At 43.6% G+C, this 17,123-nt stretch overlaps 1 protein-coding gene across 1 annotated transcript; it reads left to right on the top strand.

Moving 5' to 3' along the window:
* Positions 1–1,924: 1,924 nt before the first annotated feature.
* LOC148820621 (pancreatic secretory granule membrane major glycoprotein GP2-like) lies at positions 1,925–13,373 on the top strand. Its single transcript, XM_088933238.1, has 11 exons — positions 1,925–1,933; positions 2,802–2,920; positions 3,366–4,121; positions 5,028–5,132; positions 5,419–5,621; positions 5,766–5,923; positions 7,211–7,456; positions 9,306–9,465; positions 10,431–10,497; positions 10,594–10,632; positions 13,167–13,373. Exons 2-11 carry the CDS (start codon positions 2,851–2,853, stop codon positions 13,229–13,231), a joined length of 1,869 nt encoding a protein of 622 aa, XP_088789364.1. The 5' UTR covers positions 1,925–1,933; positions 2,802–2,850; the 3' UTR covers positions 13,232–13,373.
* Positions 13,374–17,123: the final 3,750 nt, after the last annotated feature.

The raw sequence follows: 17,123 nt of genomic DNA, 5'->3' as shown, positions 1-17,123 counted from the left end.
TTAACGATAGTGCTCTCACCCTGCTCCTAACAGCACCAAGGGATCTTCATTGTCCCAGTAGTCATGATCTCTGGTTAATGTCTCATCCAAAAGACAGCACCTACAACACAGTGTCCTGCTCAGACACACATGAGTTTGGAGTATGGCTCTCAGAAATTCTTCAGGCAACAGCTTTATGAATGTCTGGGATCAATTACCAACCATAAAAGCATTATGAGCCTACTGATCTCTTATTTCTAGCCTTTCCTTTATTTATTTACATGTACCAGGACCAAAACTTGGTTTTCTGTTACCATGTAGTAAAAAATGACTGAAAATATGTATTCCTTCCATTTTCTTACCTCAGAGGTGTCAGAGCCTATCCCTGGGCAAGGACAAGGGACAAGGCAGGATACACCCTAGACGGGATGCCAGCCCATCACAGGGCCCACAGAGACACAAACACCAATTTTTCCAAAGGTCAATTAACCAACCAGTATGTCTTTGGACTGTGGGAGGAAACACTACAGGTCCAGAATTGAACCCGGGACCCCAGTACTGCAAGGCCAGGATTGTGTATTCTTGTGTTCATTTTTGATTTTGAGTGTTTAAAATGTTTGTTTAAGAGCATGCCCTGACTAGATTGTGTGGTGTTCTCAATCACTGTTTCCTCCTGTGTTCCGGGACACAGGAAGGTGCTGTTGTTTTCAGCACAAGGTCAGGGTCGAAGCTGAGACAACTTCCACCTGCCTCCGCTCTGTCTCCACCTCGCCTTGTTTTCATACAAGTTGTTTGTCAGCAAGCCTACAGCTTGTACGTCCGTGGTGTAACATTAACGAGACCTTGTTTGACGAGATTTTATTTTGTGCCAGAACCGTGGGATAACAGCACATGACACCAATGAACAACAACTAGTTACGGTATGTCCTAATAAATGGGCATGATTTTCTGCTGCAACCTTTATCAGGGCACATCCAGAGTGGGTGAAACAAACGTATAATTTTTCCACTTCAAAATCCACTTGTGTGGACATCAGAAAAGCAGAGCCACCTTCTTCCCTGATGGAGTTAACATAAACGTCTGTAAAAAGTGCCTTGAAAATGTAAGTAATTTGGAAGGATAGACATTGTTTCTTTTCTCAAAACCTAAAATACCATATATGAACTACAATATGCCAATCTTCATAAAAAAAACCCTAGTAAACATCTTTTCAAAATGTCATATTCCATGCCAAAAGCAATATTTCTTTCCATATTAAAGATATCATGATATTTCACTTCATTTAAGCTTAAGTTACAGGTTACGTACAAGAGTTTTCACAACCTGGTAAAATTAGGAATTAGGAAAGCAAATGAAGGTGAGCGTTATACTTATGGGAATATTTTAGCCTTTTGGAAGGCAGAAGATTGTACCCCTCATTGTACCTATAGGTTTAAAGGTTTGCTTGTGAAATGCAGCCACACCACCTCCAATAATAATACCCTTTATTTAGCAGGTAAGCCAATTGAGAACAAATTGTTTTTAATACTGATGATCTGGAGACCCTCTAACTTTTGCATAAACAAAAGTCTGAAATATGAACAGAATTTACAATACCATAGCACCGATTTCTAGTATAGAGAATTCAATATACTAAGAACACATGGGAAATTAATGTGGTCCCTAACATAATGTATCTATTTCATTCAGTTTATTTTACAGAGTAAAGTGGTCCAGTGGGATGGTACCACTGTACCACAGTGACAGTGGGATGAGTCCAGGGGTAGTAAGAGCTAGTGACCTAGTCAAATTAAATTCTTTGGCTTTTTATTTCTCTACAGTGCAGACCATTCGCCAAGAACGTTATCACAGAAAGATAAGTGTTGTGACCAGGGGTAAAACACCACCTGTTGACTTCAGAGAGCTGGTATTTAACCCTGTGGAGAGAAGAAAGACGAAGCACAACTGCTTACAGGTAAGTTCCTAACTCCAGGAGACCAATTTAAGAAAATTAAGATCTTAAAAGAAGTATTTATTACATGTTCAAAATGTGATTGTCAGTCATGTAGAAAGCAAGACATGAGGTACATGTCATACGAATACTTGTATTTAATACAGAAAGCGTCTACTAACAATAATTTTCATTGCACTGTGGTCAGATTCTAGATGTCAGTATCATTTTGTGGTGTTCAAATTACCGTTACCTGGATTTCGATCAGATTTACCCAGGGAGGCATATTAAATTATAATTTTAAAATAATTGTATCTGGCATGCTACAGTCCATAAATTGTGTATTTTCCAGGTAAACCACAGCTGACAGAAACAGAATCGCAAGAAGCAGATGGAGCAGATGTTTGAAAACTGAGTGTATTTGTTTTAAATTAAACAACTGTAACCTTGAACCGTTTCTACTAATTATATTTATCTTAAGCCTATTAAACAGTTTTGTGAAACAATGTTTAGGGAACCCTCAGTAATAATTACAAAGTGTCAGGCTTCTGTGTCAACTAGAGTGATAGATTTTTAAAATTGTCAATAGCATAGTTCTTTGTAAGTGATGGAAGTGATTTCACTGTAGAATGGAAGGCAACCACAGTCGCTAGTGTACCTACTGTATGTAAATCAGGTTACAGGTGAATTTAATGTCCTTTAGTATGTGTAAATCTAGTTGCTAACACTGAAAAAAACAAGTATGTGTTCAGTAAAACCTATAAAAGAAAAAAAAATTCAGTGCTAACAGCTCAGATGTTCCTCACGTTAAATGCCATGAGAATTGCAATGGACGAAACAAACATCTCTTCCAGTAACTGCTCCTCTGAGTCTTGCTTCTTTTTCATCTCAGGTTTGGACAACAGCAGAATTTAAGGCTGGTCTTAAGAAAAGAATCAAGAATGCTGGTGATAAGGCGTTTGGTTTTACTCCTTTTTTTGTCTACTGGTGCCTTCTGTGGTGACCTTACAGGTATGGTGCAGATTGTCAGAATCAGGCTTTGCTTAAAGCAATTCGCCTTCTTGCATAAATATGCACACGAGAAAAGAAAAAGATCTTAGAGGTTAAAACGTGCATCTTGGTGGGCTCATGAGTGGCTCGTGATGGGCTATCTCCTTTCTGAAACAATATGAACAGGTGTTGATGTGGATCTTGTTAAACACGTCTGTTGGCAGCCCACTGTCTCAATTTTCAGACAAACTGCACAGCTGGCGGTGCAGTCTTCTGCCTCATAATTCATTTCAGTGCCTGTGATCAACCCGAGTCTCTCCATGATTGACTTTTTGGTACTTTCAGAAGGTGCCACTGCATGAATTGTTTGTTTATTTCAAGTTGCAACCAACACAGGAAGGCTCCTGATGTCCTGTCCATAATTACTTCAGGAGTGCTCAGGTATTCCCTGTTTTTGCTTTGGCAGGGACGTTCAGCACTTGCTCAGACTGCCCGGACAACGCCATCTGCCTGCCTCCCTCGGACCCTGAGCCCTCCTCCCAGGCTGTCACATGCAGCTGCAGGGAAGGCTTCGTGGGCAGTGGTGCCACCTGCTACAACATCACGGAGTGCAGCAGCAGCCTGCGGTGCTGTGCCCCGGGCCTCCAGTGGTCCAGCCAGGATGGGTGTGCCGACGTGGACCAGTGCGCCGGCCGCGAGGAGACCTGCCCCTCCCCTTACGTTTGCGAAAACGCAGCCGGCTCGTTCCATTGCCTGGCGCACGGCGACCGGCAGCGCAGCGCCCGCTCCGTGACGTTCATGTGCTCCAGCCAGATGTGCCCAGCGGGGCAAGACTGCTTGCTGATTAACGGCACTTCCCTCTGCGCTGACCCTTGCCGGCACTACGCCGTGCTGAACGACCCCTGGCGCGCCACCAACTACACAGACGGCACCATCAGGTGTGACAATAATCTGAATGGCTGGTTTCGGTTTTTAGGGTCAGCCGGCGTGCAGATGCCCGAATCCTGTGTTCCCACTCACAAATGTGGAACACACGCCCCCGTGTGGCTCAATGGCGCTCATCCACAGCCAGAAGACGGAGTGGTGAGCCGGCAGACCTGTGGCCACTGGAATGGTGACTGCTGCAATTTTCGACATCCAGTTCATGTTAAAGCCTGTCCAGGAGGGTATTTTGTCTACAAGATTCAAAGTACAAGAAGCTGCAGCTTAGTCTACTGTGCAGGTACTGTCTGACACTCATTTCTGACTACGCCCTATGTTATCACTAACTGTGGCTGAAAAGCTGATCAACACATTTGTGTTCTCCCGAATTTACTTCCGTAATGCTCTACTCATTGGGGTATTTAAATCCACTGAACAAACTGCAGTATGTGCAAAATTCGGCATCCAGAATCCTGACCAGGTCTAGTGAAAGTGATCACATTACTCCTATCCTGGAGTTCTTGCACTGGCTTCCTGTCAAATTCCGCGTGGACTTTAAAATCCTCATGCTCACCTATAAGGCTCTGCATGGCTTGGCACCTCAGTACCTGTCTGAACTATTATCACCCTACTCCCCACCTCACAACCTTCGCTCTTCTAATTCTGGTCTCTTAACTGTCCCCCAAGCCCATCTACATTTTATGGGGGACAGGGCCTTCTCCTGTTATGCTCCTAAGCTCTGGAACTCTCTCCCCAAGGATATCAGAGAGTCACCTTCTCTAAACTCCTTCAAATCCAGACTCAAAACCTTCTTCTTTAGAAGAGCCTTTACTTAACTGGTTCCATTCTTTACCCCTCTGCTCCCACTATACTTAGTACCACCATCCACAGTCTCCTCTGTGTATTGTAATTGTGTTTTATCTTGTGTATTCTTTTTATTTATCGTTGTTGTCATTCTGTAAAGCGCTTTGAGAAGCCGCCTTTAAAGGTGCCATATAAAATAAAGTTTATTATTATTATTATTTCTGTCTTCTACCATGAAGTTTAGAGAATATCTAAAACCTGAATTTAATAATAAATGTAAGACAACTGAAAAATGGTATTAGTTTTAATCAAAAGTGTGATCTACTGTAACATTTTCCTGAGAATATGGTGGTCTGTTCTTGGAAATGTGATTTCAGACTCCTGAGGTATGCTCTTCTTTCAGATGTGAATACAGCTGTGTGTGCAAGCTGTAGAGAATACGAAACCTGTAGATCTGATGACAAAGTCAAGTGGAGCTGCGAATGCAAAGATTCAGAAGCCAGTGATGGTAAGTGTGTGCAATGTCTATGTAGAGGAATTCTGCCAGATCAGAAACAAGAGATCTCGTGGTTTATCCATACAATCAGAGCAGAGATCCTGTGGGTTATCCATACAATTAGACCAGAGATTCTTTGAGTTATCCAAACAATCAGACCAGGGATCCCATAGGTTATCCATACATTCAGACTAGAGATCATCCGGGTTATCCATAAAGCCAGACCAGAATCACAGCTCCTACCATTCCCAGATGTGGATCACAGCATATTGTTTTTTTTATGCTTGTGCGTTTCCAGAAATGTCAGACCTCACCCCGGAGCTTCAGTGTGAGCCAAATCTCATACAGATCGGCCTCATGAAATGCCAGTTAGAGGCCAGGGGCCTGAACACCTCTTCTGCACACCTGGCGAACAGCAGCTGTCGGGGCCACGAGGAGCAGAGTGGGATGGCATGGCTGACGATGGGCCGCAGGGAGGGCGAGTGTGGGACCAACCTGACGGTGAGGACCCTGAGCACTCCTCCCAGTCCATTCTGAACTCTTGTGCAGGCGCAGACGGAGGAGAGTCTCAGATCTCGGTTAAGGGCAAGCCTGAAGCGCCTCTGTGATCTTCGGTGAATTGTTTTGTTCCCCCTCTCATTTCAGACAAACGGCACTCATGCCATCTACTCAAACGCCTTAAGCATCCAAGGGAAGATGGTGGGCAATGTCTTCTTGGTTCCAAGAGTCAGCATCCCATTTTCCTGCGCGTATCCTTTGGACCTGAAGACGAGCCTCGAGGTTGCTGTCAAGCCCATTAAAACGTAAGTTTTTAAAGAGTTGAATGTAAGCAAGGCAGTACAACGGGCCTTGGTGCTGGGTTTGACTCCCTTACAGCTCTGCATTCCTGGGTTCCTGAGTCCAGCCTTGCCAGCCTGTCTGTGTGGAGCTTGCACTTTTTCTTCACACGTGAGTGGGTTTTCTCCAAGCAGTCCAGTTTCCTCCTCTGAAACACATCCTGCCAAAATGTAATTCAACATCTAAACTGTCCCTTTTCTAATATCACTGTGGTGAAATTATGTCCCGTCCAGGGAAAGAGTCACTGTGTGCTCCCAGTCCCACTTTGTCCTTTTCAGGACATGCAGGCGTCTCATTGATGGGCTTTGGCAAATCATGCTTAAAATGATCTTGTTTTGTACTTTTTCTTCTCACAAGGCATCCAGAGTATGCTAAAGTGATGTGGATGAATGTTGCCCTTCATGCTGGGTTTTGAATATTGTGCTATGGGTTCAATGGTTTTAACCTTGCCAGGACAACTGCGTGAAAGGCACTGTTTGATTTCACACGTTAAATAACCACATCGCCGCTGGTTTGTCTAGATTCTGTTCGACAGTGTCAGAAGTTTGCTGGCAGGTGGAAACTGGAAAGACAGTTATTTGGGTAGTGATAATGTGTTTTCAGAACAGTACATTCGGTGCAGTCCCTGTACAGTTCGCTGAATGGATCCGGAGACAGGAGATGGTCAGATATTTTAGGGTTATTAGCAAGAGTATGTTGTCCCTAATCTGCTAGGAAGATCTGGGTGGTCATCTGAGTTTGTGCTCGGTAGCTATGTCTTAATCTATAACTCTGAGATTGGTGGTTTCTAATAAAGAGGTTAACAACACGGGAGCCAAATCGAATACAGATTGGGCTCAGTCAATTCCAGTTAGAAGTTTAGGGCCTGAGCATCTGTTTGGCAAGGAGTAAAATTTCTGTAACTGTAAAGCTCCAATTAATCTTTAAGGCAACTTTGAGACCTGTATTATTCTTTCTTTGTGTGGGAGGGGAGTAGGGAAACAGCTATAACTGTGTAGATACACTTAATTAAGTCAGACTGGGAGAGCCAAGTGGTTAATTGTAGTCTTTTAATGTTCTATTATATTAGTGAAAAGGAAAATGCATATAAAATTGAACACAATTTGTGAATGTGGCTTTTAAAGCACCGTCTTTGTGCTAATAATTTTTTAAGGATCTGAAAAACAGATTGAAACAGATTTGGAAGAGTTTTGGTAAAGCCCTTGTGGTATCTCGTGCACACCTAAAACTTGGGCTGGCTCTGTGTCTCGCAGCACGGTGGAGCTGCGTGTCTCGGGGTTGGGCTGGACCAGAGCCACCATGTCATTGTACCGCAACTCCAGCTACACTGAGCCCTACCCCGCCGGGGAAGTCAACCTGCCCCTAATGGCCCCGCTGTTTGTGGGGGTCTTCGTGGAGGACATCAAGGAGGACAGATTTGCCGTTGTCTTGGAGAACTGCTATGCCACCCCCTCGGAAGACGCTCTGGACCCCGTTCACTTCTTCTTGATCCAGAACAGGTTTGTAGGCTGGGCCTCCACATTCCCAGAGTTCCCTGTCTCCCTGCAGAACAGCCGTCTCCCTGAGAACTAGTGGATCAGACTGGCCAATCCTTGACGTGCACTTGGCATACTGTATGTGCCTGTCTGTGAGTGCATGTACATATATATGTATGCTTGTGCACATGTACAGTATGTGGTTTATACTGGTGTGTGTGCTTGAGAACACAATCTTAAACAGCAAGAACACTGTTTTTTGCAAATATACATCAGACTTTTTAGGTTGCATGTCTAATTTACTTAGAAGATTTGTTCTGATCTCTGCTGCTTTAAAAGACCAGAGATCTTAATGTTTCTTAATGTTTCACTGAGTAAAACCAATAGTGTAAAAAGCCTCTTGTCTACACACTAAACCAAGGTTTATACATTCTCAAGATTGCAGATAACTCTGTGACATAATGTGACATCATGTTATTAACAAAGGGGAGCATATTTTTAAATATGAGAGACGTATACAAATGATAGTGTTGTTATAAATAACGGAGCATGTTATACAAACGGGAGCATCCTGTTAAATATGAGATTGTGTTATTATACATGTGGGAGTGTGTTATTAAATGAGAGATTTTGTTATTGTAATACATACATTATATACTGATGGAAAAACAAAACACAGCATTTTCTGGAATGAGAATACTATAGTTATAGCTTATGTACTTTCACAAAAAGTTGTCAATTTGTTTTAAGCCCTCTGACCAACAATACAGCTTGTGCAGTGAGGCATTGCAACTTGCCAATCACATGAAAGCTAGTTACTGTAGGTGCACTTCTACCCAACAAGGTCCAGGTAGAACAGTGCCTGATCAGGTCACCTTTAAAAAGGCCTTAATTCAAAGCTTAGCTCACTGCAAGAAAAAGGCCACACTTAGTCAGTTTGCTGTGCATTCCATAATGCCTCGAATGTCACCAGAAGCAAGGGAGAGGGCCATTGGCATGCTGCAGGCAGGCATGTCATGTGCCAGCGTTGCCAGACACTATGGAGTAAGCAGCTCCAGTGTGTCTGGACTGCAGAGAAGGTTTCAGCAGACCGGCAGGACAGATGACCATCCAAGATCTGGTCGCCCTTGAGTGACCACGCCAGAGCAGGACCGACACATCAGACTGGTCCATCCGTTTAAGATCTGCCACCCTTGCTGCTGCTGAAACTGCCAGCAGACAGTGACAGGGCAGTAAGGCTCCATGCTATTGGCCTTAGAGCAAGGCGACCTGTCAGAGGCCCTCTCCTCACACCTCCTAGACATCACACCCGACTGGCCTGGGCCAGACAGAGGCTGCGATACACTCGTCAGCAGTGGCATCAGGTCCTCTTCACGTAAGAGTCACTCTTCAGCCTGTTCCACGCAGACGGGAGGGCCAGAGTGTGGAGGAGGAGGTGTTGCGGTTCTTTTTTCCATCAGTATGTAAAGGAGCGACAGTCGCACAGTGGTTATCACTGCTCCCTTGTAGTGCTGGGGTCCTGGCTTCCATTTCTGGTGTGCTATCTGTGTATTTTATGTTCTACCTGTCTTTGTATGGGTTTCCTCCAGGTGCTCTGCTTTCTTTCTATGTCCAAAAACATACTGGTACCTTAACTGTCATCTGGGAAAACTGGCCCAAGTGTGAGTGTGTGTGTTTGTTTTTCCACTGTGTGTGCTTTTCCAGGGTGTATCCTGTGTTGTGCTCGTTGAATGTTGGGACAGGCTCCCCTGCGATCCTGAATAGGAAGAAGCAGTTAGAAAGAGGATGGAAGGATGTTATATAAAGCAGAGAAATGCTGTTATGGAGTTTTCAGTTGTGTATCGTTCATTGCATGTATGCCACGGTTTCCCAGGTGCCCCATTGAGCTCGCCTCTGTGGCTGTGCCTGAAAACGGAGTCTCCCTTCAAGCCCGTTTCTCAGCCAAGCTGTTCAGGTTCATCGGAAACTACGACAGCGTCTTCCTGCACTGTGCAATCACGGTGTGTGACAGCACAATGGCCTCCTGTAAGCCAGTGAGTACACATGATCTCGTCATGGGCAGCTCGTGTGCGTTTCCCTTCACAGTGCACAAACTCCAGGGACTTTACACAAGCTTCAACATCTGCACTCGTTTGTACTCTGAGATACAGGTGTGGAAATGTCACTTTGTGTGATCCAAAATGTAAAGCACTCTCCATACTTGAGTTCACTGTCAGGTTTACTCTCAGAAAGACATTCTTTGGCTCACCATGATAAAAATACAATGCAGTGAATGTGCAACTGAGTACAATTGTGAACCATTTTAAAAAAAATAGGTGTCTTCTGGTCTTTTCAGTTCTTATATACCTAAATTGGTCAACATAAACATTGTCTTTAGTCTGTGAAAGAAGAGAGCTTTAAAACCCAGAAGGATGTCCATAACTGCAACCTGAGACTACTACAATATTGGGATAATGTGATCCACCTACAAGTAACATAGTTGTATATAAAGGAAACACTTTTTGATGCACCAGGCAGTGCTGGAAATGGTGTGTGTAGGAATGCAGCAGGGATCATATTTCCCAAACTGCTATCCCTTTTCCTTCCACTGTAACAGGAGTCAGGCAAGACATGCTTACCTTGTGCAACCAAGGTAACTTACATCACCTTACAAACTGTATGTTCATCTAGCCAGAACAATCCCAGGATCTCAGTGGAATGTGCATTTCAACCCCACAAACAGCTATTCTCATTACAACCTCAAACGAAAATCATGTTAAATGTCTTTTGTGCAAAGAGCCGACACATCATGTCTGTTCAAGTTGTTCCTTCTACTTTAACAAGCCCAAATCAGTATGCAGTGGGGTCCTAATATTGTGATCGCTGATTGTTCATGAGTATACAGAGGTTACAAATTGTAAAATATTTTGTAGGTATGGGACATAAAAGTGCCACTTTGTATACTATACTAAAAGTAGTTTAATATACTGACTGTGTTCTCCATTTCTTTCCCCTGAAGTCATGTCCAGCAAAGAGGTCGGCATCAATTCCCTTCATTAAGCGCCTCACAATTGGACCTGTACAACGTAAGTCTGGATTGTAATGTGAATGAGATACAGTATGCTCTGTCTTGTCAATGGGATACTTTCAGTATGTCGTCATGGTGTTCATCTCTCTTGCAGGGTCTCAGGAGCCACCGAAGCAGTCCTCAGCATCAGCAGGTAATCCACAGCCCCTTACAGAAACAGAGAATCAATCAACCAATCAATCAATCAATCAGGAGATGATTTTTAAGATGTAGAATACCCCTCATCTCATGCGATTTAGTTTATTTAATCTTGCCTATAGAGGACATTTCTTCAGAGCCTGGTATTAATCCTGACAGTCTTCCTTAAACTGAAAAAAAGATTCCCCAGGAGCAGCATCAGGAATAGAATGATTTAACAGATTTCCAACTGGAGAATTCGTAATCCAGAGTCCAACAGATTTTTATACCTCCTTAAAATGTAAATTGATTTTAAAGGATCTTAAGGCTTAAGACTGTAGAGAATGGCTAAATATGGGAAAATCTAGTTTAGCTGATCCAGTTTACTGGATTTTAACTTAATGCAAAACAGAATGCCTGCAGGATTCTCCACTTTGAGGTCTGAGCTGCAGGGAGACACTGAGGTCTGAGCTGCAGGGAGACACCGGGGTCTGAGCTGCAGGGAGACACTGAGGTCTGAGCTGCAGGGAGACACTGAGGTCTGTGCTGCAGGGAGACACCGGGGTCTGAGCTGCAGGGAGACACTGAGGTCTGAGCTGCAGGAAGACACCGGGGCCTGAGCTGCAGGGAGACACTGAGGTCTGAGCTGCAGGGACATACAGTGCCTTGCGAAAGTATTCGGCCCCCTTGAACTTTTCAACCTTTTGCCACATTTCAGGCTTCAAACATAAAGATATAAATTTTTTATTTTATGTGAAGAATCACCAACAAGTGGGACACAATTGTGAAGTGGAACGAAATCTATTGGATTTTTGAAACTTTTTTAACTAATAAAAAAATGAAAAGTGGGGCGTGCAAAATTATTCGGCCCCTTTACTTTCAGTGCAGCAAACTCACTCAAGAAGTTCAGCGAGGATCTCTGAATGATCCAATGTTGTCCTAAATGACTGATGGTGATAAATAGAATCCACCTGTGTGTAATCAAGTCTCTGTATAAATGCACCTGCTCTGTGATAGTCTCAAGGTTCTGTTGAAAGCGCAGAGAGCATCATAAAGACCAAGGAACACAACAGGCAGGTCCGTAATACTGTTGTGGAGAAGTTTAAAGCCGGATTTGGATACAAAAAGATTTCCCAAGCTTCAAACATCCCAAGGAGCACTGTGCAAGCGATCATCTTGAAATGGAAGGAGTATCAGACCACTGCAAATCTACCAAGACCTGGCCGTCCCTCTAAACTTTCAGCTCAGACAAGGAGAAGACTGATCAGAGATGCAGCCAAGAGGCCCATGATCACTCTGGATGAACAGCAGAGAACTAAAGCTGAGGTGGGAGAGTCTGTCCATAGGACAACAATCAGTCTTACACTGCACAAATCTGGCCTTTATGGAAGAGTGGCAAGAAGAAAGCCATTTCTCAAAGATATCCATAAAAAGTCTCGTCTAAAGTTTGCCACAAGCCACCTGGGAGACACCCCAAACATGTGGAAGAAGGTGCTCTGGTCAGATGAAACCAAAATCGAACTTTTTGGCCACAATGCAAAACGATATGTTTGGCGTAAAAGCAACACAGCTCATCACCCTCAACACACCATCCCCACTGTCAAACATGGTGGTGGCAGCATCATGGTTTGGGCCTGCTTTTCTTCAGCAGGGACAGGGAAGATGGTTACAATTGAGGGGAAGATGGATGCAGCCAAATACAGGACCATTCTGGATGAAAACCTGTTGGAGTCTGCAAAAGACCTGAGACTGGGACGGAGATTTATCTTCCAACAAGACAATGATCCCAAACATACAGCAAAATCTACAAAGGAATGGTTCACAAATAAACGTATCCAGGTGTTTGAATGGCCAAGTCAAAGTCCAGACCTGAATCCAATCGAGAATCTGTGGAAAGAGCTGAAAACTGCTGTTCACAAACGCTCTCCATCCAACCTCACTGAGCTCGAGCTGTTTTGCAAGGAAGAATGGGCAAGAATTTCAGTCTCTCGATGTGCAAAACTGATAGAGACATACCCCAAGCGACTTGCAGCTGTAATCGCAGCAAAAGGTGGCTCTACAAAGTATTAACGCAAGGGGGCCGAATAATTTTGCACGCCCCACTTTTCATTTTTTTATTAGTTAAAAAAGTTTCAAAAATCCAATAGATTTCGTTCCACTTCACAATTGTGTCCCACTTGTTGGTGATTCTTCACATAAAATAAAAAATTTATATCTTTATGTTTGAAGCCTGAAATGTGGCAAAAGGTTGAAAAGTTCAAGGGGGCCGAATACTTTCGCAAGGCACTGTAAGTTTCAGGGATGTGACCAATCAGTATCCATTGATTACAGGGGTATCAATACAGGGGTAGGGCAGCCAACCTTGTGAAACATTGGCAGGAGTGTGTAAATGTGCAAAAAGACTCCTTGATGAGCATGTGCTGCACAATTCAAAGGTTCATTTGTGTATGAACCTTTCATCATATAAGTACAGTATAATTAAAAAGAGCCTTGAGAACATGCATAAAGTGCTCTTCAGCTGCTACTTACCAGGGGGCTGTGTTTTTTCAGGAACAGCCGGGCCCTGGGTGATCTTCAGCGGCCTCATTCAGGTGCTGCTCCTCCACAAACTCTGAAAGACAAAAGGAAAGAAGACAAAGGGGGAGCTGTCCAGTCCCAGAGGAGCACATAACATGGGGAGGAGAGTGAGGGGCTGATCAAAAAGGCTTTCGTGTTTTAATGGTTCTGCGTGATTTTGATTCACCTTCACACGTTAAATAAAAATAAAATAGCCCTGTCCTGCCACATTGAACTCTTTCCCTAGGTGGAATCTAGTCAAGCCCTTTGTGTTCTGTTGTTAGAGGACCTGGGGAAGGGTAACAGGCAGTCGATCACGAGAATCCAGGAATCTGCAGTTGGCCATCACTGCCTGGTGGATCAGCAGGAGAAGAGGGCGGGAGATATCTGATCGGCTGATGCTCCAGAGAGCCTGTGGAGTTCAGTTTTTTCCCCTGTGCTCTCAGGGCCCCGGCTGAACTAATCACTTGATCAGCATGTAATCAAGAGGCGCGCTTCACTCGTGTCTCTCCCAGCTGAGGACTTAAAGAAAAACAAAATGTCTGTGCGACCAATCTGAAGGTTGAAACGTAGGCATCTGGGAGACGAAATGAAATACAGAAAGGCAGTGCTCTTCTCCTCACTGTACGTCTGCAAAATGCCCTGGGATTCATTTTGATCTGAAAAATAAAATCAGATTTTGCGCCGGTATAAGTAGAAGTGAGCAAAAAAGAAAGAAACACACAATGTCAATCTAATGCAGGTTTTATCATGTCTTTTTAAATCAATAACAGCTACAGGCCTTGGAGAAAGGAAACAGGTATTTTAGAGAGGCACAGCAAACCCCCTAATAGGTAATGGGACACGGTTCGCTAGAAAGAGGATTTTCGTCATCTAATGCATTTTCAAGCCAGAATCAAAGGCAGGTATTCAAGTGTACCTGGCTACCTCAATAATTTATCAGACTGAGTTCTATGCAATTCATCTCTAATATCAAACCCGGATTTAATTACAGAGGGTTCAAGGAGAATATGAGTTAATCTTCTGTACTATTCTAATTATTTGTCACAAGAGACAAATTTTGAAAAACCCAGGGCACGTATCTTGGTGTTAAAAGTGGTGCTGCACAGTTCCACATCCTTTTATAGCTTTTATATAAGTCTGTGTCATCTTTATAATAAAGTGATCATTTTACAATCCTAATCATATTCAGGCAGCAGGAAAAGGCAGGGGAGACTCATATTCCATTACTGGCCTCTAACCTTTGATATACATCATAAATCTCCATTGAAGCTGCTAACATGGGAATATCCCCTACAGACAGTGAGATCAGTGAAAGTGCAATTAATACATATGCTATTATATGTATTTCTAGATCTACGTATTGATATTATGCAAATGTATTAGTGTACAGCACAAGGTAACCTCCAGTTTTGTTGAACTTTAGGCAGAAACCTTCAGTTTCTGAGATCATTGACTTTATTTTACCCATCTTTTATTATAGAGTTTGAAATCTGCAAGTCAAGTGCAAACAAATTACAGACTTTAACAGAAAACATACTGTATACATGAGAAAGCTTGCAAAACTTTTCATATGTGGCTAACGATATTAACAAAATACAGCCAAAAATGCCCAGAATTTTGGAAACATTTCTATGAGTGCAGCCTTAAAATGTGAAGAGGGAAGACGAAGGCTGTTTTGTTTTGGTTATTCACCTTCTGCTCAGGTCCGTTTAAACAGTGGCCACCTCACCCACCTAAATTTCTCTTTCTTCCTGTGACATGTCCTGTTGTCATGACCACAGTTGCTAAGGAAAAGAGACCTTGAGAGAAAGGAAACATGAACTAGTGATTCAATGGTCCCGTTATATTTAATTCATCAGTGTGAGGCCAGGTGCTCTTTCAGTACTACAGAGGAGGGACAGACATCCCTTTGCAAGCCAGCTTCTATCTGAAATGCTATAAACAGCAAGTGAGCAAAGGCTTCATACATAAAAGCCGCTGTCTAGCATAATGGCCACAGACATATTCAGTGCACCTCCTACTCCATTTTACAACTGCACAACACATCAAGCCCAGGAAAAGGAAAAGCAGGCACGCTGCACAGCTCGAGATGTATGAGCACAGCCTTGCCTATTTCAATTCAAAGACAGTCGAGGATCACCAGTCTCTGTAATTACAAAGAGTGTTGTTAGCAGTTTAACAAAGTTCCTGCTCTCCTGTGTTAAAAGGGTATACTTTTGAAAAAAAAATCAAAGGGACTTATATATCTCATCAGTACCTACATGTCTTTGCACGAGAATCTTGCGTCTTGAAACTCAGGAGACATTTTTATGTGTCTTAGAGTGTACTGCTTTTGTGGGGTCTTTCTGATGATCACTAGGTGTTATAGTTACCCAGGTCCTGAGCACCAGACAGAGTCATACAAAATCTAGGGTTTGTCTGTTTGTCCAGACATGACACGGAGTTATGGAGTTTTGTTAATAATGTTTTAGAATATTCCACTTCAGAGGGAAATGTAAAGTCACAAAAAAAAAGAAAATTAATTGCACTGTTCAGTTTATCCCTGATAATGCACACCGTCCTGTTGTTCATTTTGTGAAATACATCTGTGCTGTCAGGAACTGGAATACACAATAGGCCAGTGTCACATGGGGTAGTTTTAGAGGCATTGCGTCCCGGTTTTGAAACTTTACTTTCTTCTGTTCCTCCATCCCTTCGAAGGCTGAAGTGTTGTGACCGTGTCCCAGTGGTTCAGTGACAAAGATTGGGGGCCCAGAGATTAGGGGCATGGGTCTTCTCTTCCAGGTTTCCCAGAGTTCCCTGCCACCAGTTCTACTGAGTGACCCCGCAGGTCCATCAGTTACTCCTTCCGCACTGACATGGCAGAACGAAGAGCAAAAACAATCTTCTGGAAGCTCATTTTAAAAGCACTGTGATGGGAGGCAGAGTGAGTGGAGCTCCATTGTTACAGTCCAACGGTGTCTTTGTGTTTAATTGATCCACCTACAGCTATCACTCTGTCTCCCTCACACACACTCTCTCTCTCTCTCAATACTCCTCTCTCCCTCTCTCTCTCTGAGCAGAGAGCAGCTCTTCAGTACCTCGAAGGTCTCCAGTTCCCCAGCACCCCCGATCGCAGGGTAATCGAAATCGCGTTTGTCAGAACTGTGAAGCAGATTGGGCACACAGCGACGAGAATACAGCCGCTGTCTGAGGGGGGACATTTGCAGCTTCACTGAGGCCTGTTCTGACCAGCTCTGGAACAGAATCACCTTCCGTTCTGCATGCTGAAGCCTGGATACCTGTGACACTTAACCTCTCGTCCACCGGCCTGGTTGCACTCAACAGCTTCACAGCTCAACGTCTCCATTTATATTGCGACAACAAGGACTTTTCCTAAGCAGTGCAGAGCGGAGCTGAGGTCTTTAGTATTTTGAAAGCTGTGCAAGAATGATGGAAGACGTACATTGCTCCAAAGCCTGGGCAACATTTAGCGAAGCAACAATGAAGTGGATTTAAATTACGCCTTTGGTTGTCTCTGTTATCTCATCTGTTTTTATAAGGCACTTAAGACTTCTCAATTAGTCTTGTTTTCTGGAGATGTGATCTGGATTCCCTCAGATGCCTCAGTTTTAACGGGAACGATATTCAAAATCAAATGATCAGCCACACTACGGAAAGCTTATGCCCAGTATCTAGACCTACAGTAGACTAGAACAAATAACTACACTTACTAAAAACTCCAAAGAAACTGTTTGATGATAATCTGTGGGAAGTGAAGAGGTGGTGCCTTTAATTAGACGGCATTTGAACCCTCTTTAAATTGAAGTGAAGAGCCCTGTGTTCCCCAGCTGGTTCACTCAGCTCTGACAACCGGACTATCCGACTCCTGTTGCTCAGAGCTGCTGAATAATTGACTCGCAGCTCCTGAGAGGCGGGTGTGAGGAGGAGAGGTCAGGCGGGGAGGAC

The sequence above is a fragment of the Atractosteus spatula genome, chromosome 14 (assembly GCF_055471065.1).
Source record: "Atractosteus spatula isolate fAtrSpa1 chromosome 14, fAtrSpa1.hap1, whole genome shotgun sequence".
NCBI classification, from domain to species: Eukaryota; Metazoa; Chordata; class Actinopteri; order Semionotiformes; family Lepisosteidae; genus Atractosteus; species Atractosteus spatula.
The sequence above is the reverse complement of the archived record's forward strand: the minus strand, read 5'-3'. Positions and strand labels throughout refer to the sequence as shown.

Coding starts and splice junctions, on each gene's coding strand:
- LOC148820621 (XM_088933238.1), top strand. CDS start 2,851: ATGCTGGTGATAAGGCGTTTGGTTTTACTCCTTTTTTTGTCTACTGGT. Junction 5,133..5,418: donor AGATTCAGAAGCCAGTGATG/GTAAGTGTGTGC, acceptor GTGCGTTTCCAG/AAATGTCAGACCTCACCCCG. Junction 10,498..10,593: donor CACAATTGGACCTGTACAAC/GTAAGTCTGGAT, acceptor TCTCTCTTGCAG/GGTCTCAGGAGCCACCGAAG.